Source organism: Ochotona princeps, chromosome 3 (assembly GCF_030435755.1).
Source record: "Ochotona princeps isolate mOchPri1 chromosome 3, mOchPri1.hap1, whole genome shotgun sequence".
In the NCBI taxonomy this organism is placed as follows: Eukaryota; Metazoa; Chordata; class Mammalia; order Lagomorpha; family Ochotonidae; genus Ochotona; species Ochotona princeps.
The window spans coordinates 36,086,326-36,102,185 of record NC_080834.1 but is presented as its reverse complement, the minus strand read 5'-3'; the positions used below and the strand labels follow the sequence as shown (position 1 = coordinate 36,102,185).

At 43.3% G+C, this 15,860-nt stretch overlaps 1 protein-coding gene across 5 annotated transcripts in view; it reads right to left on the bottom strand.

Moving 5' to 3' along the window:
* TIAM1 (TIAM Rac1 associated GEF 1) overlaps positions 1-15,860 on the bottom strand; it is a 198,360-nt gene that overhangs the window by 82,978 nt on the left and 99,522 nt on the right. For all 5 annotated transcript variants that reach the window (XM_058661716.1, XM_058661717.1, XM_058661713.1 and 2 more), the window contains 4 exons: positions 11,281-11,505; positions 8,631-8,816; positions 2,878-3,024; positions 537-611 (listed from right to left, as the gene is read on the bottom strand). In XM_058661716.1, coding sequence (XP_058517699.1) covers positions 537-611; positions 2,878-3,024; positions 8,631-8,816; positions 11,281-11,505 — 633 coding nt within the window. The remainder of the gene's footprint in view (positions 1-536; positions 612-2,877; positions 3,025-8,630; positions 8,817-11,280; positions 11,506-15,860) is intronic.

The window sequence follows — 15,860 nt, the reverse complement described above, 5'->3', positions numbered from 1 at the left end:
GAAAAAAAGAAAAGCCAGTATTGTTATAAACACTGGAGAAGTTTGAAAGCTCTGTTAAATCCAAGCATGAGGTTGAACCAAGTCTGTGAATCTGTAATTGAATATTTGACATGGGAATCAAGAAAAATATATTTAAAAACATACCATTAGAACACTTTTCTGAAATTGGCAACAGCAAAACAGCACATGGGAACAGAGAGGGAGGGCAAGAAGAAGATACCTCTCAGAAACAAAAATTGTACATAACAAAGACATGTAGCTGTTCCACAGAATCCTAATATTTTACTGCAGTCAGAATCTTACACACCAAGCATCAAGCACGGGAAATGTTACACCATCAAGAGAATGTTCTATCACCAAGCTTGAAATACAAAAGGACTATTACTTCTTCATCAGTTACTTAATTTTTAAACATTAGTAGATTCAGCTTTTCCCTACTGTGTCCACTTAACTTCAGCATCCCAAGAAACCAATGAACTGTACATATGTTGAAGCATTGTGGTGCTTTTAGAATGGGAACACGTGTTTATTTTTACCTTGCCATCTGGAACAGTGTCATCAAATATTCCCTCTAAAGATTTCTTTACAGCGTCAGTTCCCTCTCCAAACACCTGCAAATACAAAAGTATCATCTTCAAAAGAAATCTGGGCAACAGAGCAAATGAAATGTAGGAAGGGGAATGGAAACGGGCATGGCCTTAGGAAATACCACAGACATTTTCAGATGCTCCTACATTGAATACCAAAGCAGACCAACTAATTCATGGAAGCAGACCATGAAAAACACCCCAGGATCTACGTGACTTCCCATATCTCTGTCAACTCAGGAACAAGCAAACAAAAGTTTGCTTTTAATTCTGGATAATTCATGTAAAATTAAACACGAGGATCCTGCACAAGCAATGCACTAGATACATTCACAATGAAGAATAACAATTTCTGCCACAGCCTCACAGATCTGAAGAGCTATCTATAAATAATCATCAGCTTGCTTTGTATTAGAATTTGAAAATATATGTACATATATATTATAGTATACAAATTTTAATTGCAACATGGCAGAAAATTTTTTAACTTAAAAATAAGATTTTAAAGATTTAAGGAAAATTACAGAAGGGTAACAATGCCATTATGTAGTTAATACACAAATACATAAACATGAGAAAATTTATGACATACAGCATCAGGATAACATACAAAATAAAGAAAAACTCTTGTAAATGAAGTAAAATGTACAGAAACATACTTTTTGTCCATTTCAAATAAATTTAATGAGCTGAATAAATTTAATGAGTGAACTGCTTAGACAATGCGTATGGCTAAACAAGACATTTTTCAAAATCTTTGTTTGAAGAAAGAATTGTCAGAATAGCTTAGAAGCCAATGCATTCTTTTAATTAAAAAGTAAAAAGTTGAGACATTTTCTCAAATTGATTTAAATTCAGCCACATAATTCAGTAGCAACAGGCTGTATAGCACAACCCGGTACAAATGAAGCAGAAGGACACTGACGGGGAGTTTACCAGAGCACAATTCCGAACTGTGAAGTCCTGATCTGTTTTTAGAACAGGGGGCTGAGTCACCCCTAATGACAGAGATGCAGAGAAACATCACCACTGCCGCCCAAATGGTGGAGAGCAATGCTGGTTGTTACTTTTCTCCAGCAGATTTAATGGAGAACCTCAAGGTCTTTACGTAACTTCTCTGATGAAACTCTGGCTCTCTCCCCAATGGATTCTCCTTTGGTAAGACTCACGGCAGCTGCCTGCAAATCCTCCTCTCCCCAGAGATGAGAACAAGCCACACAACTGCTCAGTCTCATCCTCTCTTATCATTTGGTTCTCAGGTCCCCTGCCAGGTTTCACTGAGGATAGAGAAGCCCACTTTAAAAACTTGAGCATGTTGGGCAGCAAACAGGCTGGGTGCATCAACTTTCAGTAGTAATCTCTCTTTAAAACTCCATCTCTAAAAGTAAACTAATGGCTAGATTGTCAGAGCAAATGAGAACAGATCCTTCCATCAAATGGATCGATCGGTAGCTTCTCACTTAGCACAGGGCACAGCATGAACAGGCTCACAGTGTGAATTGGTAATCACATTCAGGACCTCTTTAAAGCTCTCTCAATGCCTGACCTTCCAGCTACCATGGCCTATGAATAGGACATTTTTTTCTTCCAAAAGGACTATAAATACTCATGGTCCATTTGTCCCTGAAATCTAAACAAGTAGTTCTCATTTCTCCCAGCCCGAGCAGAAGGGCGACACTAACAATGGAGAGTGAGTATCTTGGCAGTAACAAAACAGGAGAGTAGCCTTGGTCAGTAGAGGCGTCAGGTGAACAGGCAAGATCGGGCTCACCCCCACTACACTGCTTCATGATGTACTGGGATCCCCTTCCAGCCTTGCACCTGAACACAAGGGCCCATGACTGGGAGTGGGTGCTTTCAGATTCCTAGCTCCATAATCCCAAAAGGACCTGTCTTATTTGATGTCAACCCCCAAAAGTCAAGGGCAGAGACACAATCAGATTTCCCCGGAGGATGCCTTTGATATGGTGCCATGAGCAACTTAAAGCAACTCTGGGCTCAGGTGCCCCCTTGGCTTCATCCCTGAGCCCTGCTTTTTGCTGTCAACTTAGGATGAATTGTGCGCTTTCAGTAGGTCTGTAATTAACCAGGGTTTAGAAAGGAGGCAGGTGGGAAATGGGAGCTTGGTGACAGACTAATAGCAGAGTTATGGTTATGGTTATGTCTACAGCAACTGACTTCTTTGTGTTAACTGGCTGCTTTTGAGGAACAGTGTCAATAAAGGAAAACACCACACCACAGACACACACGATCCATGCAGGCTTCCTTTGCCACCTACTGTGGAATCTACCTGATTGATGCTTGGGCGTCCCTGCTTCTTCTTGGAGGTAGTGTCCAGACCCCAGAGCGAAGAAAACCTGCTTCTTCGCTTGCTTGCAGATCTGGACATGGCCTGAGTACGTCGTCTCACTCCGGTCTCGCCGGTGCGTGCTGCCACCTGATGACGGCAAAGCAGTGACATGAGAGGTGTGCTGAGAACATCCACCTGTTCCTTGGGGTCCTCACTAAGTGCCTCCTCTGTCACATAAGGCACCGTTGATCCCACTGCCCAAAGCATTTAACTCATGACTTACACGTGAGGACACCAAGGACCCTCTTAGAGTCAAACTGGAAGCAAAAGGTTGGCAAACTCAATCATCATGTGAAATCATTGGTAAAAACATAAGAGAATAATGAGAAAATATACAGGTCATGAGTCTCAGAATTAGGCGCCATTTGGGTCACAGCCTTCAACTACAGCATCAAGTTCAGTAAGCCAAATCTCCCCCGAGAACTTCCAAAAATGCATTCTCATAAAAAAGGTTCCATGCATTAGCAACAGCATAGATTTTGGTTCCCAGCACTCGATATTAAATCTAAAACTACTAATCCTGACTCAGGCATGTTAGAGTACACAAAATTCTTTTCCATAATAAGAAGTGATAGTTGTCCACCCAATATTCACCATCTCTTCAGACTCAGTCAGAAAACCCCACATGTGGCTGAGCCTGCAACCCAGTTATCAATAGGACCATGTTCCTTGTAGCAGGGCACGGATCTGTGTCTAAGTTCTGGGTAATGGGATGTCAGGAGGAAAGCCACAAGGCAACATCTTTGAATCCTGGAATTAGTCATGTGAGGAGGGGCTTTCCGTGAGCCTCAGCTCTCCTCTGGCTGACGACAGCAGGTACACATTGTGGTCTAGACGTCCAGCGAGAAGCTCTTGGAGGAACGGTACGACAAAGAAGCAGGAAGCACTATATCACTGAAGATGTGACACCACCTCACAGATTTCCACATCCTATAAGCCCTGTGTATAAGTGACTGGGAAATAAAATTTGGATTTTTTTTTAAAAAGTTCAATTTTGTTGAGATTTTTAGAAATATCAGTTATCCAAATGTTTCAGGAGGGAATCTCCCAAACTGAAGTCTGCCACTGTGAAGGTTATGCTTGCAGTCTTCTCGAAGGACTCCCTGAAGCCCTCCTAGGCGAAACACTGAGCCTGGCACTTCACCCTCCAGTCCCAGCAGCTTGCGCCAGGAGGATCTCAAGAGGCCACCCACAGCCTCTCTTGTCGTAACTAGGAGAGGCAGGAGGTACCCCCAGTCAGACCTGAAATGGAACTTCCCCACTCACTGTTTCTGGAGGTGAACTTCTTGGAACCTGCTTGTCATAGATTCCCACATGAGCAACTCCCAAAGTGACAGACGCCAACTGGCAGCCATGGAAGGGGTGAACCATGGTTGAGCAATGCCAAGAGGCTTCCCCTGGAGTCGGCGTGCTCGTCTGGATGCCTGCCTCTCTGGATCTTCAGTGTTGACAATGTAAACAGCAGGGTGAGTGGACTGGCAGGGACATCCGTGTACACTGAAAACAGCTGCTCAGCAAGGGTGTTAGGGGGAAGGGTCTTGGTCCCAAAAGAAAATAGGAAGACAAGGGAGCTGAGAGGCCTTGGTTTTCCCAGCTTAGCATGTGAAAAACTCAACTCAGAATGCAGAACAATTTCGTATTCAAGCTACTGGTAGGGATTTTTATAAGAAAGATCTTAATCTATGGGTATATACTTGCGGTATTATGGAGAACAAACATCATAAAACAAAAGTCAGTATTAAACATAAAGGACCTTTCTCTATTTCCATTGCTTTTGAAGTTAGAAGTAAATAAAGGTTATAAAAGGAATAAATTATCATGTGCTGACACACATGATCACATGACTATATCAACTCTGAATAAATGGTGTGAAATGTTAAAATCCTGTTTTTAAAAAAAGGTTCCTTTTGTTTCATGATTCTAAATAAGCAAATCCATTCACAATGGATACACATGTAGGCAGCCAGGTGCGGTCGCACTCTGAATCCACAGGTCTGCTTCCTCAAAGAGCTGAGATCCAGCACACTCCCGAAAAAAACATGAGTCTGTACTGAGTGCACACAAACTTTCTTTTTCTTGTCATTATTCCTTCAACAAGCCAGTAAAACAATGAATTAGGCAACATTTACTTTACATTAGGCATTACACAGGATATTGAAATGATTTAAAGTAAACAGGAGATGTGCACTGCATTTGCAAAGACTCTGGTACCAGCAAGGGGCACTGGAACCAGTCCTCGAAGGCTAGGGAAGAACAATGGTGTGTGTTCAGATGGGCATGACCCAGTTACTTCCTTGACAGCACCCATCGCTCGCTGTACTTAGCTGATTCAACTCTTATTCCTTTCTTAAGAAACGTATTTTATATTCATTTTATTCAACAGGTACAGGGACAAAGAGAGAGCTCCCATTGCTTGGATCACTCCCCCCGGTGCCTGTAGCAGCTAAGACTGAGCCAGACAGAAGTCAGGAGTCTGGAATTCAACCCAGGTCTCTCACATGGGTGGCAGGGATTCAAGCCCTACAGCTGACCTGCTGACCTCTGTGCTGTGCAGCAGAGGAAGCTGGAAGTGGGAATGCAGCCGGGACTTGAACTGCTGGCATGCTGATGAGACACACAAGCCTAAGTGGAGGCTCCACTGCTGTATCCAGTGCCCATCCTTGCCTGCTTCTCCTTTTCCACCTCTTTCACCAAAATTAAAGGTTGACAAGGACAGACTGTCTCACTCAATGCTATAATCCTAATTACAAAGACTGTAACCAACACTCACATATACGAGTGCCTGGCATGCACATGTATTCACTGATTGAATAAACACAAGCATAAACAAAGAGGGCCTGGCATGGTAGTCTAGTGGCTAAAGTCTTTGTTATGCATGCACTGGGATCCCATATGGATGCCAGTTCTAACCCCGGTGGCCCCGCTTCCCATCCAGCTCCCTGCTTGTGTCCTGGGAAAGCAGTGGAGGACGGCCCAAGGATTTGGGACCCTGCACCCACGAGGGGGACATGGAAGAAACTCTGGGCTCCTGGCTTTGGATCAGTGCAGCACCAGCCAGTGAGGCCACTTGAGGAGTTAATCATTGGATAGAAGATCTTCCTCTCTGTCTCTCCTCCTCTCTGTATATCTTTCTAATAAAAATAAATGAATCTTAAAATATATATATATACACAAGAAAGAAAAAAAACAAAACAGTAAAACAGTGATCCTCTATGACATAGTCACAACAATGCAAAAGAAATTCTTTAGCTTACATTTTAAGAGGGAAGAAGAAAAAAAAGATCTGGAGACTAATAATCATAGTGACCAGCTGAACAGGGAGTAATTAGTGTTTAACAAACATTTTATTTAAGGTTCCTTTATAACTATCCTCAACAGTTTGGGGCCTTGCAAACTACACAAGCACTCTACACTCACTATGAGCAAAGAAACATGGGAGAAAAAAAGAGCAGAAGCTGGAAGAACTTGTGGACAAGGGTTGCTCAATGATCCTCCCTGAGACAATGGCTGCCTTTGTGGCTGGAACCTGACTCCTCTATCAGGGCACTTGTCTCAGCAGACAAGGACAAAGGTAACCCTCTCTCTCAGAGGGCAGCTGGCCCTTCCTTAATTACTGCAAATCACTCAGCATGAAGGAGGCTCTCCCAGTGAATGGCGCTTCAGAGTGGCTCCCCTGGCCCCCGCCAGTCCCATTTCCCCTCACACCTCCTTCTCCTCCCAGACCCCGGCTTCCCCACTTACAAGAGGGAAAAAACGCCTAGACAAAGACAGAATTGAAGAATTTTTCAACCCGAAAGTAATAGGGTTGGGGGATGGCGGTAGAAGGAACCCCTAGGGTCACATGGCAAAGAGGGGAGAAGAAAAATAAACGCCGAATAAATCAGCCTGTAAAATTCTTTCCACAGGAACTACAGCAGCACAGAGGCAGACACCAAGCAGGACTGTCGGTCTTATCTGTCCCAAACGATGCCCTCCTTGGAAAAGGTGAGCATGCAAGGCCCACAGAAACTCCCAGATGTGCGCTGCTAAAGCAGCTAGCAAAAAAAGACGCATGAAGGTGTAGAGAGTTGAACACAAGGAATTAAATCCTTTCTTTAAAACCACTGACCAAAAAGGCCCCCCAAAGAGCTTGGGTCTCTCCCATCCCCTTCATCAGCTGCCAAGATTTCAGTGGGCTGCCTGCCACAAGACAGGTGCACACAGCGCAGACACAGGGAGAAGGCTGACCACAAGGCCTGAAGACCAACAATGGGAAACAGAGCTTGTCCTTCCGCGCAGGTCAGCGCAAACAAGTTTGATAAAAATTGAGCATTCACATTTCAAGTAGACAGCAAGCGTATTTTCTCCAAAAGATATCAAGTCGTGGAGGAAGAAGGGAGCAATTCAGATGCTCAAGAGCTGACAGTGTTGGGGTCCTCACGGATTATCAGGCAACCCCTTAATTATAATGCTACCTTGATTTCAGACATAAGGTCAAGGAGGCCTAAAACTTCCTAATTATTTTATGCAAGCTAACATGTAACTAAGTTAGAAATGGGTGTCTGTGTCTCAAAAAAAAAACCAGACCCAGATAGAGCCACAAGCTGCAAACTATATACAAAGATCTGTTCATCACAGCACTTTGCCCCAGTAGTGCTAAACACATACACACACACAACCAGTACTTAATAGCTTGCATAGAGAGGTGATCGGCAGAGAGACCAAGAACGGATCTGTAATTAGCAGAACAAATTGGGATGCCAGTTTTAATAACTCCAGAAATTGGTTTAAGACTTCTTTAAAAATGTAAATCTACTCCTAATTATCTGAATGATGACGCTAATCTATTTATACAGAATACAAACGCCTCGGCCTGAATTACAGTTCTGAATTCAATTGAAGGGTACAGCTGACATGGCAAGACAAGAGCAGCACAGCTAAGGTTTTTCCAAAGCTGTTTCTGGAACCTGAGACTTAACATTTAATTCCACAGCCAATGTGCTAAGGTGCAGTGCGTTTTCAGTGGGCGGAGACTTGGAGAGGCTCAAACCATGTTATTCACGCTGCAGTTTTTGAGAAGAAAGGAGCCAAAAGCAAGTGAAGCTGTTTGCAATTTAGCAAGTACATGAAATTACAGATTATATTCACACAACACAACCACACAATGTGCCACTTGAGGTCAGAAGAAACTCCTCTTCCTCCAGCAACCTGTACCTACATGTTCAATGACCAGTTGGGGAATTTCCCTGCCTTCCTAACACATCAGATATTTATGCCAGTCATTAAACGATAAACAACAGCCACAGGGTGAGGGGAATGCCCAAGGAGATCTGTATGTAATACAACTGCACGTGAGAGAGAAAATGAGTAGGCATTTCTGTCAGACAGAGACCGCCACTCATCATTCTAAAATTCAAATTAAAAAATATATATTTGGGTTCAAAACACACCATTACCTAAAGACAACAAGAACTATTAACATACACCCCATGTGAACATCTCTGAAGATGCTTTCTCTGTACAACAGTTGAGTCCTCATCACGCGCAGTTTAGGTTCAAAGGGAAAATCTATACCCATTCCAAAAGGAAGACTCTTCCAGAAATTCATACACAGCAATCAAACAGGAAAACACTTTGAGACTTCTGTGAAGTCCTGTGCTGGAATAAGCATCAAAATGAGTATTTTTTTAAAAGTTCATTCACTTTCTACTCACCAGGGCATGAAAAGAAGATACAGAAAAGATTCCAAGGCGACCCATGGCCACTTTGGTTGGTCGGCTTGCGAACGCGAGTAGCCTTTTGGGGTTTGGCAGCTCTCCACCCTGAAGGCTCGCTAAATAACAGCGGAAGCGAAATAGGTCCATTTGGAATTGTTCGAGATTTTGTTCCCAAACAAAAATCTATGAAAGGAACAACATGGAAAAAGAAAAGGTGAAGAAAACAGGAAAACAAGAGTTAGCAACTTTATCTTGTATCAATTTGTGTTACAAAGGTACCAGTTATAATCCTAAGGGGTAAACAACAAGTACCCTTAGTTTCTTAGGTATATATGCTTGTCTGCAAAAATCTGGAATCATAAATTCAGCACAATCAAAATCCAAGTACATTTGTGTGTACAGATCCATCTGCTCGAAGCTCTGGGCCACAAATCCAAGACAGAAGTGAAAATACTGGCCTTCTAAACTGATGTATGCTACACTGTGGCTAAACCCACATGGCTTACCAAGACATGGCCTTTTCAGAGTAAGGTCAAACAAAGAAGAAAAATGAGATGAATTAAGACAGCAGCAAAATCTGGGAGAAAGGTGGGTAGTTTGGAGCAGAAAATGACAACTCCACATGCTGGACACCCAGACACTGGAGTGCACAGCTCCAACTCTAGGGTCTATGACATTCTTCTCATTTTTATAAATCTACAAACACCTACCTCATAGGACTAATGGGTTGTTCAATAAGAAAATGCAAAAGTAACTACAGGATCTAGCATATAGTGAACTCTCAGGGATACTGATGAGGATACAGGAAAGGATTAATGGCTGTCATCAACTCCTTTATTATAACTTGAAATATTGCATCAGTGCACACACATGCTCAGGGCAGTATATCCAACAGTGCAAATGGGTCAAATATCCATTCCCAGGTGAGCAGACACACAAGAGATAGATGTATATAATGGGATAATAGTAATAAATACGTAAGAACGAAGAACTGAAGTATGTTACAGTGTGAATCAACCTCCCAAACATTGGGTTATATGACAGAAGCCAGGCACAGGTCACATGTAACAATATTCTGGCCTCATAAAACATAAAAGCAGGCAAACCTGTAAAGATTCAATGTCAGGGGACAAGAAGAATAAATGTTCATCAGACGTAGGACTTCCTTGTAGGGTGGGCAAAACTGGGCACTAGAAAGAGACAGCTGCTGCACATGAAAAGGCGAACGTATGAAGAGCCACTGCACAGTTCACTTTAATTTAGGTAGATTTTATCTCAATTTTTGAAAAATGACAGAGCTGTCAATGCGGGACAGTGGGTTAAGCCACTGCTTAGGACATCAGCATCCCACAGTGGAGTGCAGGTCTAATCCTGGGATGCTCCACTTTACATCCAGTTCTCTGTCAATGCACCTAGGAAGGCAGCAGAGGATAGCACTGACACTTGCACCCCTGCCAGCCATGTCAAGAGACCTGGATGCAAGCCCAGGCTGCTGGCTTCAGTATCACCCAATAAGTCCCAGAACCAGCCATGGCAGCAAACTGGAGTGTGGATTCGCAGATGGAACATTAGGCTCTCTCTCTCCCTCTCTCTCCTATTCTTCCAGTCAAATCAAAAACTAACAATAAATCTCTAAATATAAAATACGTCAGGTTATATTGGAAAAGAAAAGAGAAATGTAAAGGCCCACATACTGGCCCATGTCATCAACTGTTAAGTTATTTACATATTTTTAGTCAGCGACATTACCATTTTCCCAAGTTTCCCAAGTTTCCAAGCATTAAAAGAACTGAACAGAGCAAAATACATTCTGGTCATTTGACTAGATCCTTCCTTTTTTAATGTGAAATATACCTCTGCTCACTTAGAGCAGTTTTATGCAGTTGGGCTCCCATACTTCAAAAGGTACTATATCTGTGGAAGTCACAAACTCAGGAATAAAAATACCTGGCGGCGGTGGGGGGAATTCAGCTGTACTGAACATGCATAGATTTCTTTCCTTGTCATTATCCTTCAAACAACAGAGTATAGCAACTATTTACATAGCATTTTTTATATTGTATTAGGTACCATGAATAATCCAGAGATGACTTAAAACAAACATGATGATATGTATATGTTCTATGCCAATACTATGACATTTATATAAGGAACATGGTAGAATATCTGCAGAGTTTGATGTTCACAGGGGGTCTTGGAAGCCACGGGCATGGGCAGCAAGGGATGATTGTGTACACTCTTTAAGACACACTTCACTTTTTCTAAATAAAGAATGCTCAGCTTACTGAAGAGCAAGAAATAAATGTCCACCACAGCTGACCTCCAGTCAACCTGGTAACATGGGGAATGAAACTGTAGACTTTCTAATTACACAGATCTCCTAGAATAGTGCACCACTGGCAGGAAAAGGAAGGCACCTCTATTAGATTCCTGTCTTTCATTCAATGTAATATTGTTCCCTCTATCTCCTAATAATCAACTATGAACAAAGGGTGGAGGAAACTGACAGTTCCAATAAAGAATTTAGCAACCCAGATGACAGGCTGACAGGGAGACGGCCAGTGATGTTTCCGGATTCTAAGGCAGCACCAAAATTTGTCAAGGCCTAACGATTCTACCCAGGCTGCACCTGCAGAAGTGCCATTACCTGATCTAATATAGTTTTCTTCTTCTTGGAGTCAGTGACAGAAGACAGCTGCATTTCACCCATTTTCTTCATCTTCTCATCCATGTCGATCTTCTGCTCCAGTTTTTTGATTTCCGACTTCAGCAGTCGGAGCGTGTCTTCTTTGTGGTGGTGCCTGGCCACGGCAGCTGCACAAGCTGAGTGGATGGCTGTGATCCAGTTCTCAAGCTCCGTTTGGCTGGTGGTCTGCAGAGGGATGGGACACAAGAAGAAAGAGTCACAACTTAGGTTAACAGGAATAAGCCAGTGTAATTCCAGGGAAGCCATGCTGGGGAGGCCAGTAACAGGTCTAGATACCCCAGAGCTGACCTCCAGGGGGTCCAACAACAAAGTTAATCAGTCCAGACTGTCCTTCCCCTATTCCTCTTTACTCTCCACCATCATTCAAGGGTCTTCCTGAATGAAACCACCACCTCTGTGCACCCAGTGCCCTTCAGAAGGCCATTCTGCACTTGCCACACAACTTGGTCTACACTCAAGAGGGTTCCTGTGAAGCAAAGGTCAGTGCTCTAAGTGAGACCAAGGGACATTACTGCTCAAGGAAGCTGCCAACAGCCCTGTCCCAAGTTAACTGCCACCAAGTCCAATCCAGAAGTGTGAGTCAGGCATTAAAGTAGCAATAACAAAACTACAGCTGGGAAAGTGGATCCAGGCAACCAGAAGCAACACAGACTTCTAAGACAGCAAAGCAGCCATCCGAGAAGCACGCTATATGCTAAGAATGGCTGTGCAAGGTGAGTGTTTGGACAGTGTCAGGGGACACTCTCCAAGAGGCAGGCAATCTCCAAATGGTGTTGGTACGATTCAAGAGTATCCTGAAAAGCAAAAGTCGGAGCATATAGTAACTTCCTATTGATGATTCCACAGGGACTCAATCAGTGAGCATTTGTAAGTAAGCGGGTCTGAACTTTTCCAGGTACTGCCTGAAATCCAGAAAAGTTTAATAAATGCTCAGAAGTCAGTCCACTGAAATAAAGTCTGAGTGGCAGTAGGGTAATAAAGCAGCTGCTAGCACTATTTTTCATTCAAAAAAAAAAAAAAAAAGATCTTTTTTTTTTTTTTTTTTTTTGCTTCAATGCATGTTCTCCGTTTTCTACCTCATTGGAGTAATAGCTTGCAAATTCTATTACAAGAACCCAACCAGCACATGACCCTGTGATGGTAGGTAAGTGAAATTTAAGTCAAACGACTACTGTGGTTATCTGTATTATTTCTGAATGTTAACGACCCTCAGCATCAAATATTGAAAGTGTTGTCTACTAACAAAGCCACCTCACATTCGATAAAGCCACCTCACATTGGATAATCCTAAATTACAGAAGCAATTATCTTATTTTTTAAAGTGTCTTCCTGTGGATAAATTATATTCCAATAAATGCGGCTTACCCTACCGCACAGCAGACATATCCCCAGACAAAATCAAAGGAGTCACTCTGACTGAGTGGGAGGAGAGCAGAAAAAGACATTGGAAGCCACAGGTAAGCACTCGTAGGTTGAGAAACTTGGGGAAGGGGAGGGCACAGGAAGCACCTGCGTATATGAGCTTCATCCTAAAAAGCTGCTTCCAATTACTGACTTTCATCTCCTATTTGAAGGGTCAATATATCACATTTTGTCCTTAGTAGAGTTCAAAATTCTCCACAAACAAGGAAACCCCAAACTTTTCCTATCCAAGGCATGGAACATGGGCTCTTTGAGATTCTCAGCATGAGGAACCAAGTCATACAAAAAAAATTGAGTCATGATTGTTTTTTAAAGAAAGAAGCAATCAAAAATTTGCAAGATGAAAACACCCAATGCTGGTGAAGACACGGAGCAACAAGGATGCTCAGGAGCTGCTGGAGGGAGAGTCAACAGGCATGCTGCGAGGGCAAGCAACCAACCCACTGAGACCAAGGTGTACTGGCCTCATGATCTGTACCACACACAACAGGTATGCACCCCCAAGCAGTACACACCCACTCACCACAATACATGTGCATGCACCAGAATGTGCAGGGGGCCTCATTCTAGGAACCCTCCAGATGCCCGTTGACATTAAAAAGCATGAGCATGGGAGATAATCACACAGGAAAATCCCACCCAGCAACAAGAAGGAAGTACATATAGCCACATACTACAACATACATACACTCGCACACATGGCATACAGCCAGGCGCGAAAGCGTATGCCCCAGAGGACTATATACAAAGTGCAGACAGGCAAAGCCAATGTCCACTATTGGAGTTTCAGAGAGCAGCTCTTGGGTGGGAAACGAGGGGAGGTGTAGCAATTGCAGAAACACACAAAGAAGTTTTTCTGTTTCTTGACTGGGTACTGGTTACACAGGTGTGTGAAATAAGTGTGCTCAGTTCATCAAATAGAATAAAAACACATACTTTTCAGAATATGTAATAGAAAGTTTTCTCATAAAATTCTTCCATGATCTATTACCTTCAAATTTAAGCACACATGTTCTATTCTTACACTAAAAACATTGTACTACCTATTCCATCCTTCATTGAAGGCAGTCCCTACCAGATTAAGCAAAGTTCCATGGGCAATCCTTTCTTTTTCCTCTCAAGTGCCTGGCAGCACACATATTTGGAGCCAAAACAGCCAGCATGAAAGATTTATGTCCCAGATGACTGACTCAAAACATGTGTTCTGCTTTCTAGGCACAGCTAAGTGCCTAACCTAGGGGTTAGGCTCTAGGGGAGAGCTGGTGTTTCCACTGATTTTCAAGGCAACACCTAGATGCTACGAGGCTATTGCAGAAGTGTTGGGAGGGGCCACGAAGGAGGGGTTAGCTCTTTTGCACAAATTTTGACTCATCAACTCAGTGGTCTTCCCCAAGATATACCTCTCTCATCTCTGCCTCAGTTGGAGCCCTTCATCCCCAACTGTCACCCACTGACTCACAGAGTAAGGAAATACCTGCCTCTTTGGTAAAACGCCTGAGTAATGGGAGGAAGGATCTTAAACTTCTGGTAGCAAGCTCTGGGAACTACACATTATGAACTTAAAAATTTAAATACAAAGAGTCATCTAGAAGGAACCCAGGTCATCATTTTTACAGATGGAGGAATAAAAGCTCAAAAAAATTTAGGGAAATCACAACCTCTTATTATAAAAAAATCCTCTCCATCAATTCCATGCTTTTTATAGAATTAGCTTGTTCTATGCTTTTCAAATAAGGCACACTCATCCTGAGTCCCCAGGAGCACCTGCCATTACTCTAACCTGCCGGCTGCAGGGTCAGTGGCCAGGGTCCATTCATTATTCTGAGTACCACACTCTCTAGAACTATGGGCAGATGGATCTTTCCTATCTTCTTTGAAGCTGGGCACTGCCATGTCTATTTGCCTTGGCTAACGAATATGAGTAAAAGCAACATGTGTTACCACTGAATGGACACCCAACTCACTCCATTCTACACCTATGCCTGCAGACTCAGGACAGGGTGACTAGATGGAGCTAAAGCACCCAGCCTCCACACAGCAGCAACAGGGCTGCTCCTCCCTCCCACCTGATCATCTAGCCAGCAATAAGTCTGTTATCACAACAGTCGAGTCACAGCAATCCACTCTTTCTTTTTTTAAAGATTTATTTATTTTATTACAGCCAGATATACACGGAGGATGAGAAACAGAGGAAGATCTTCCATCCAATGATTCACTCCCCAAGTGAGCCACAACGGGCCGGTGCTGCGCCGATCCAAAGCCGGGAACCTGGAACCTCTTCCGAATCTCCCACGCAGGTGCAGGGTCCCAATGCATTGGGCCGTCCTCAACTGCTTTCCCAGGCCACAAGCAGGGAGCTGGATGGGAAGTGGAGCTGCCAGGATTAGAACCGGCGCCCATATGGGATCTCGGGGCTTTCAAGGCGAGGACTTTAGCCGCTAGGCCACGCCGCCGGGCCCAGCAATCCACTCTTAAACCCCTACACCTGGAAGCTCAGCCTCTTAATAAACAGAGACCCATGCCTTCCTCCAAAGATCTCCTCCAAACCCAGACAACACAGTCCACTCTGCTGTCAGAGAGCTCACGTTCACCTCCAACTGAAGAAGTGGAAATGAAGGAAGCTGATACCCGTGGACGTTAAACAACCTTTGAAAGGCAGACACTTATTTTTGGTCAAACAGCTGTTGTGGAACTTATTAATTTGGCAGGTAGGAAGATGGTGGTTTCCAGGGGTGAGGGATCACAGCAATACAGTGTTATGGAAGGGCCTGGAATTTTCACTATGCAAGATGACAGCAGTGAGGGATGAGTGATACTGTGAATGCACTCAACACTGCTGAATAATATGCTTAGAGAGTTGCACTGATCCCTGTGATGTCATACGTACTGTTCCATAATTAAGTAGAAAAAAATTTAAAAGCAAACACAAGAAAAATAACATACCAATCCCCTAAACCTAGAAGAGCAAAGAGTACACAGAAATGGGTGATGACAGTTTCATAAAAAATTTAGCCATCAGCCCTTTTAACCATGAAGCATGCCTTGGTCCTGAGAACTCCTTTAAAAGCTGTCATGGGCTGATGGCAATGCCATTAGAG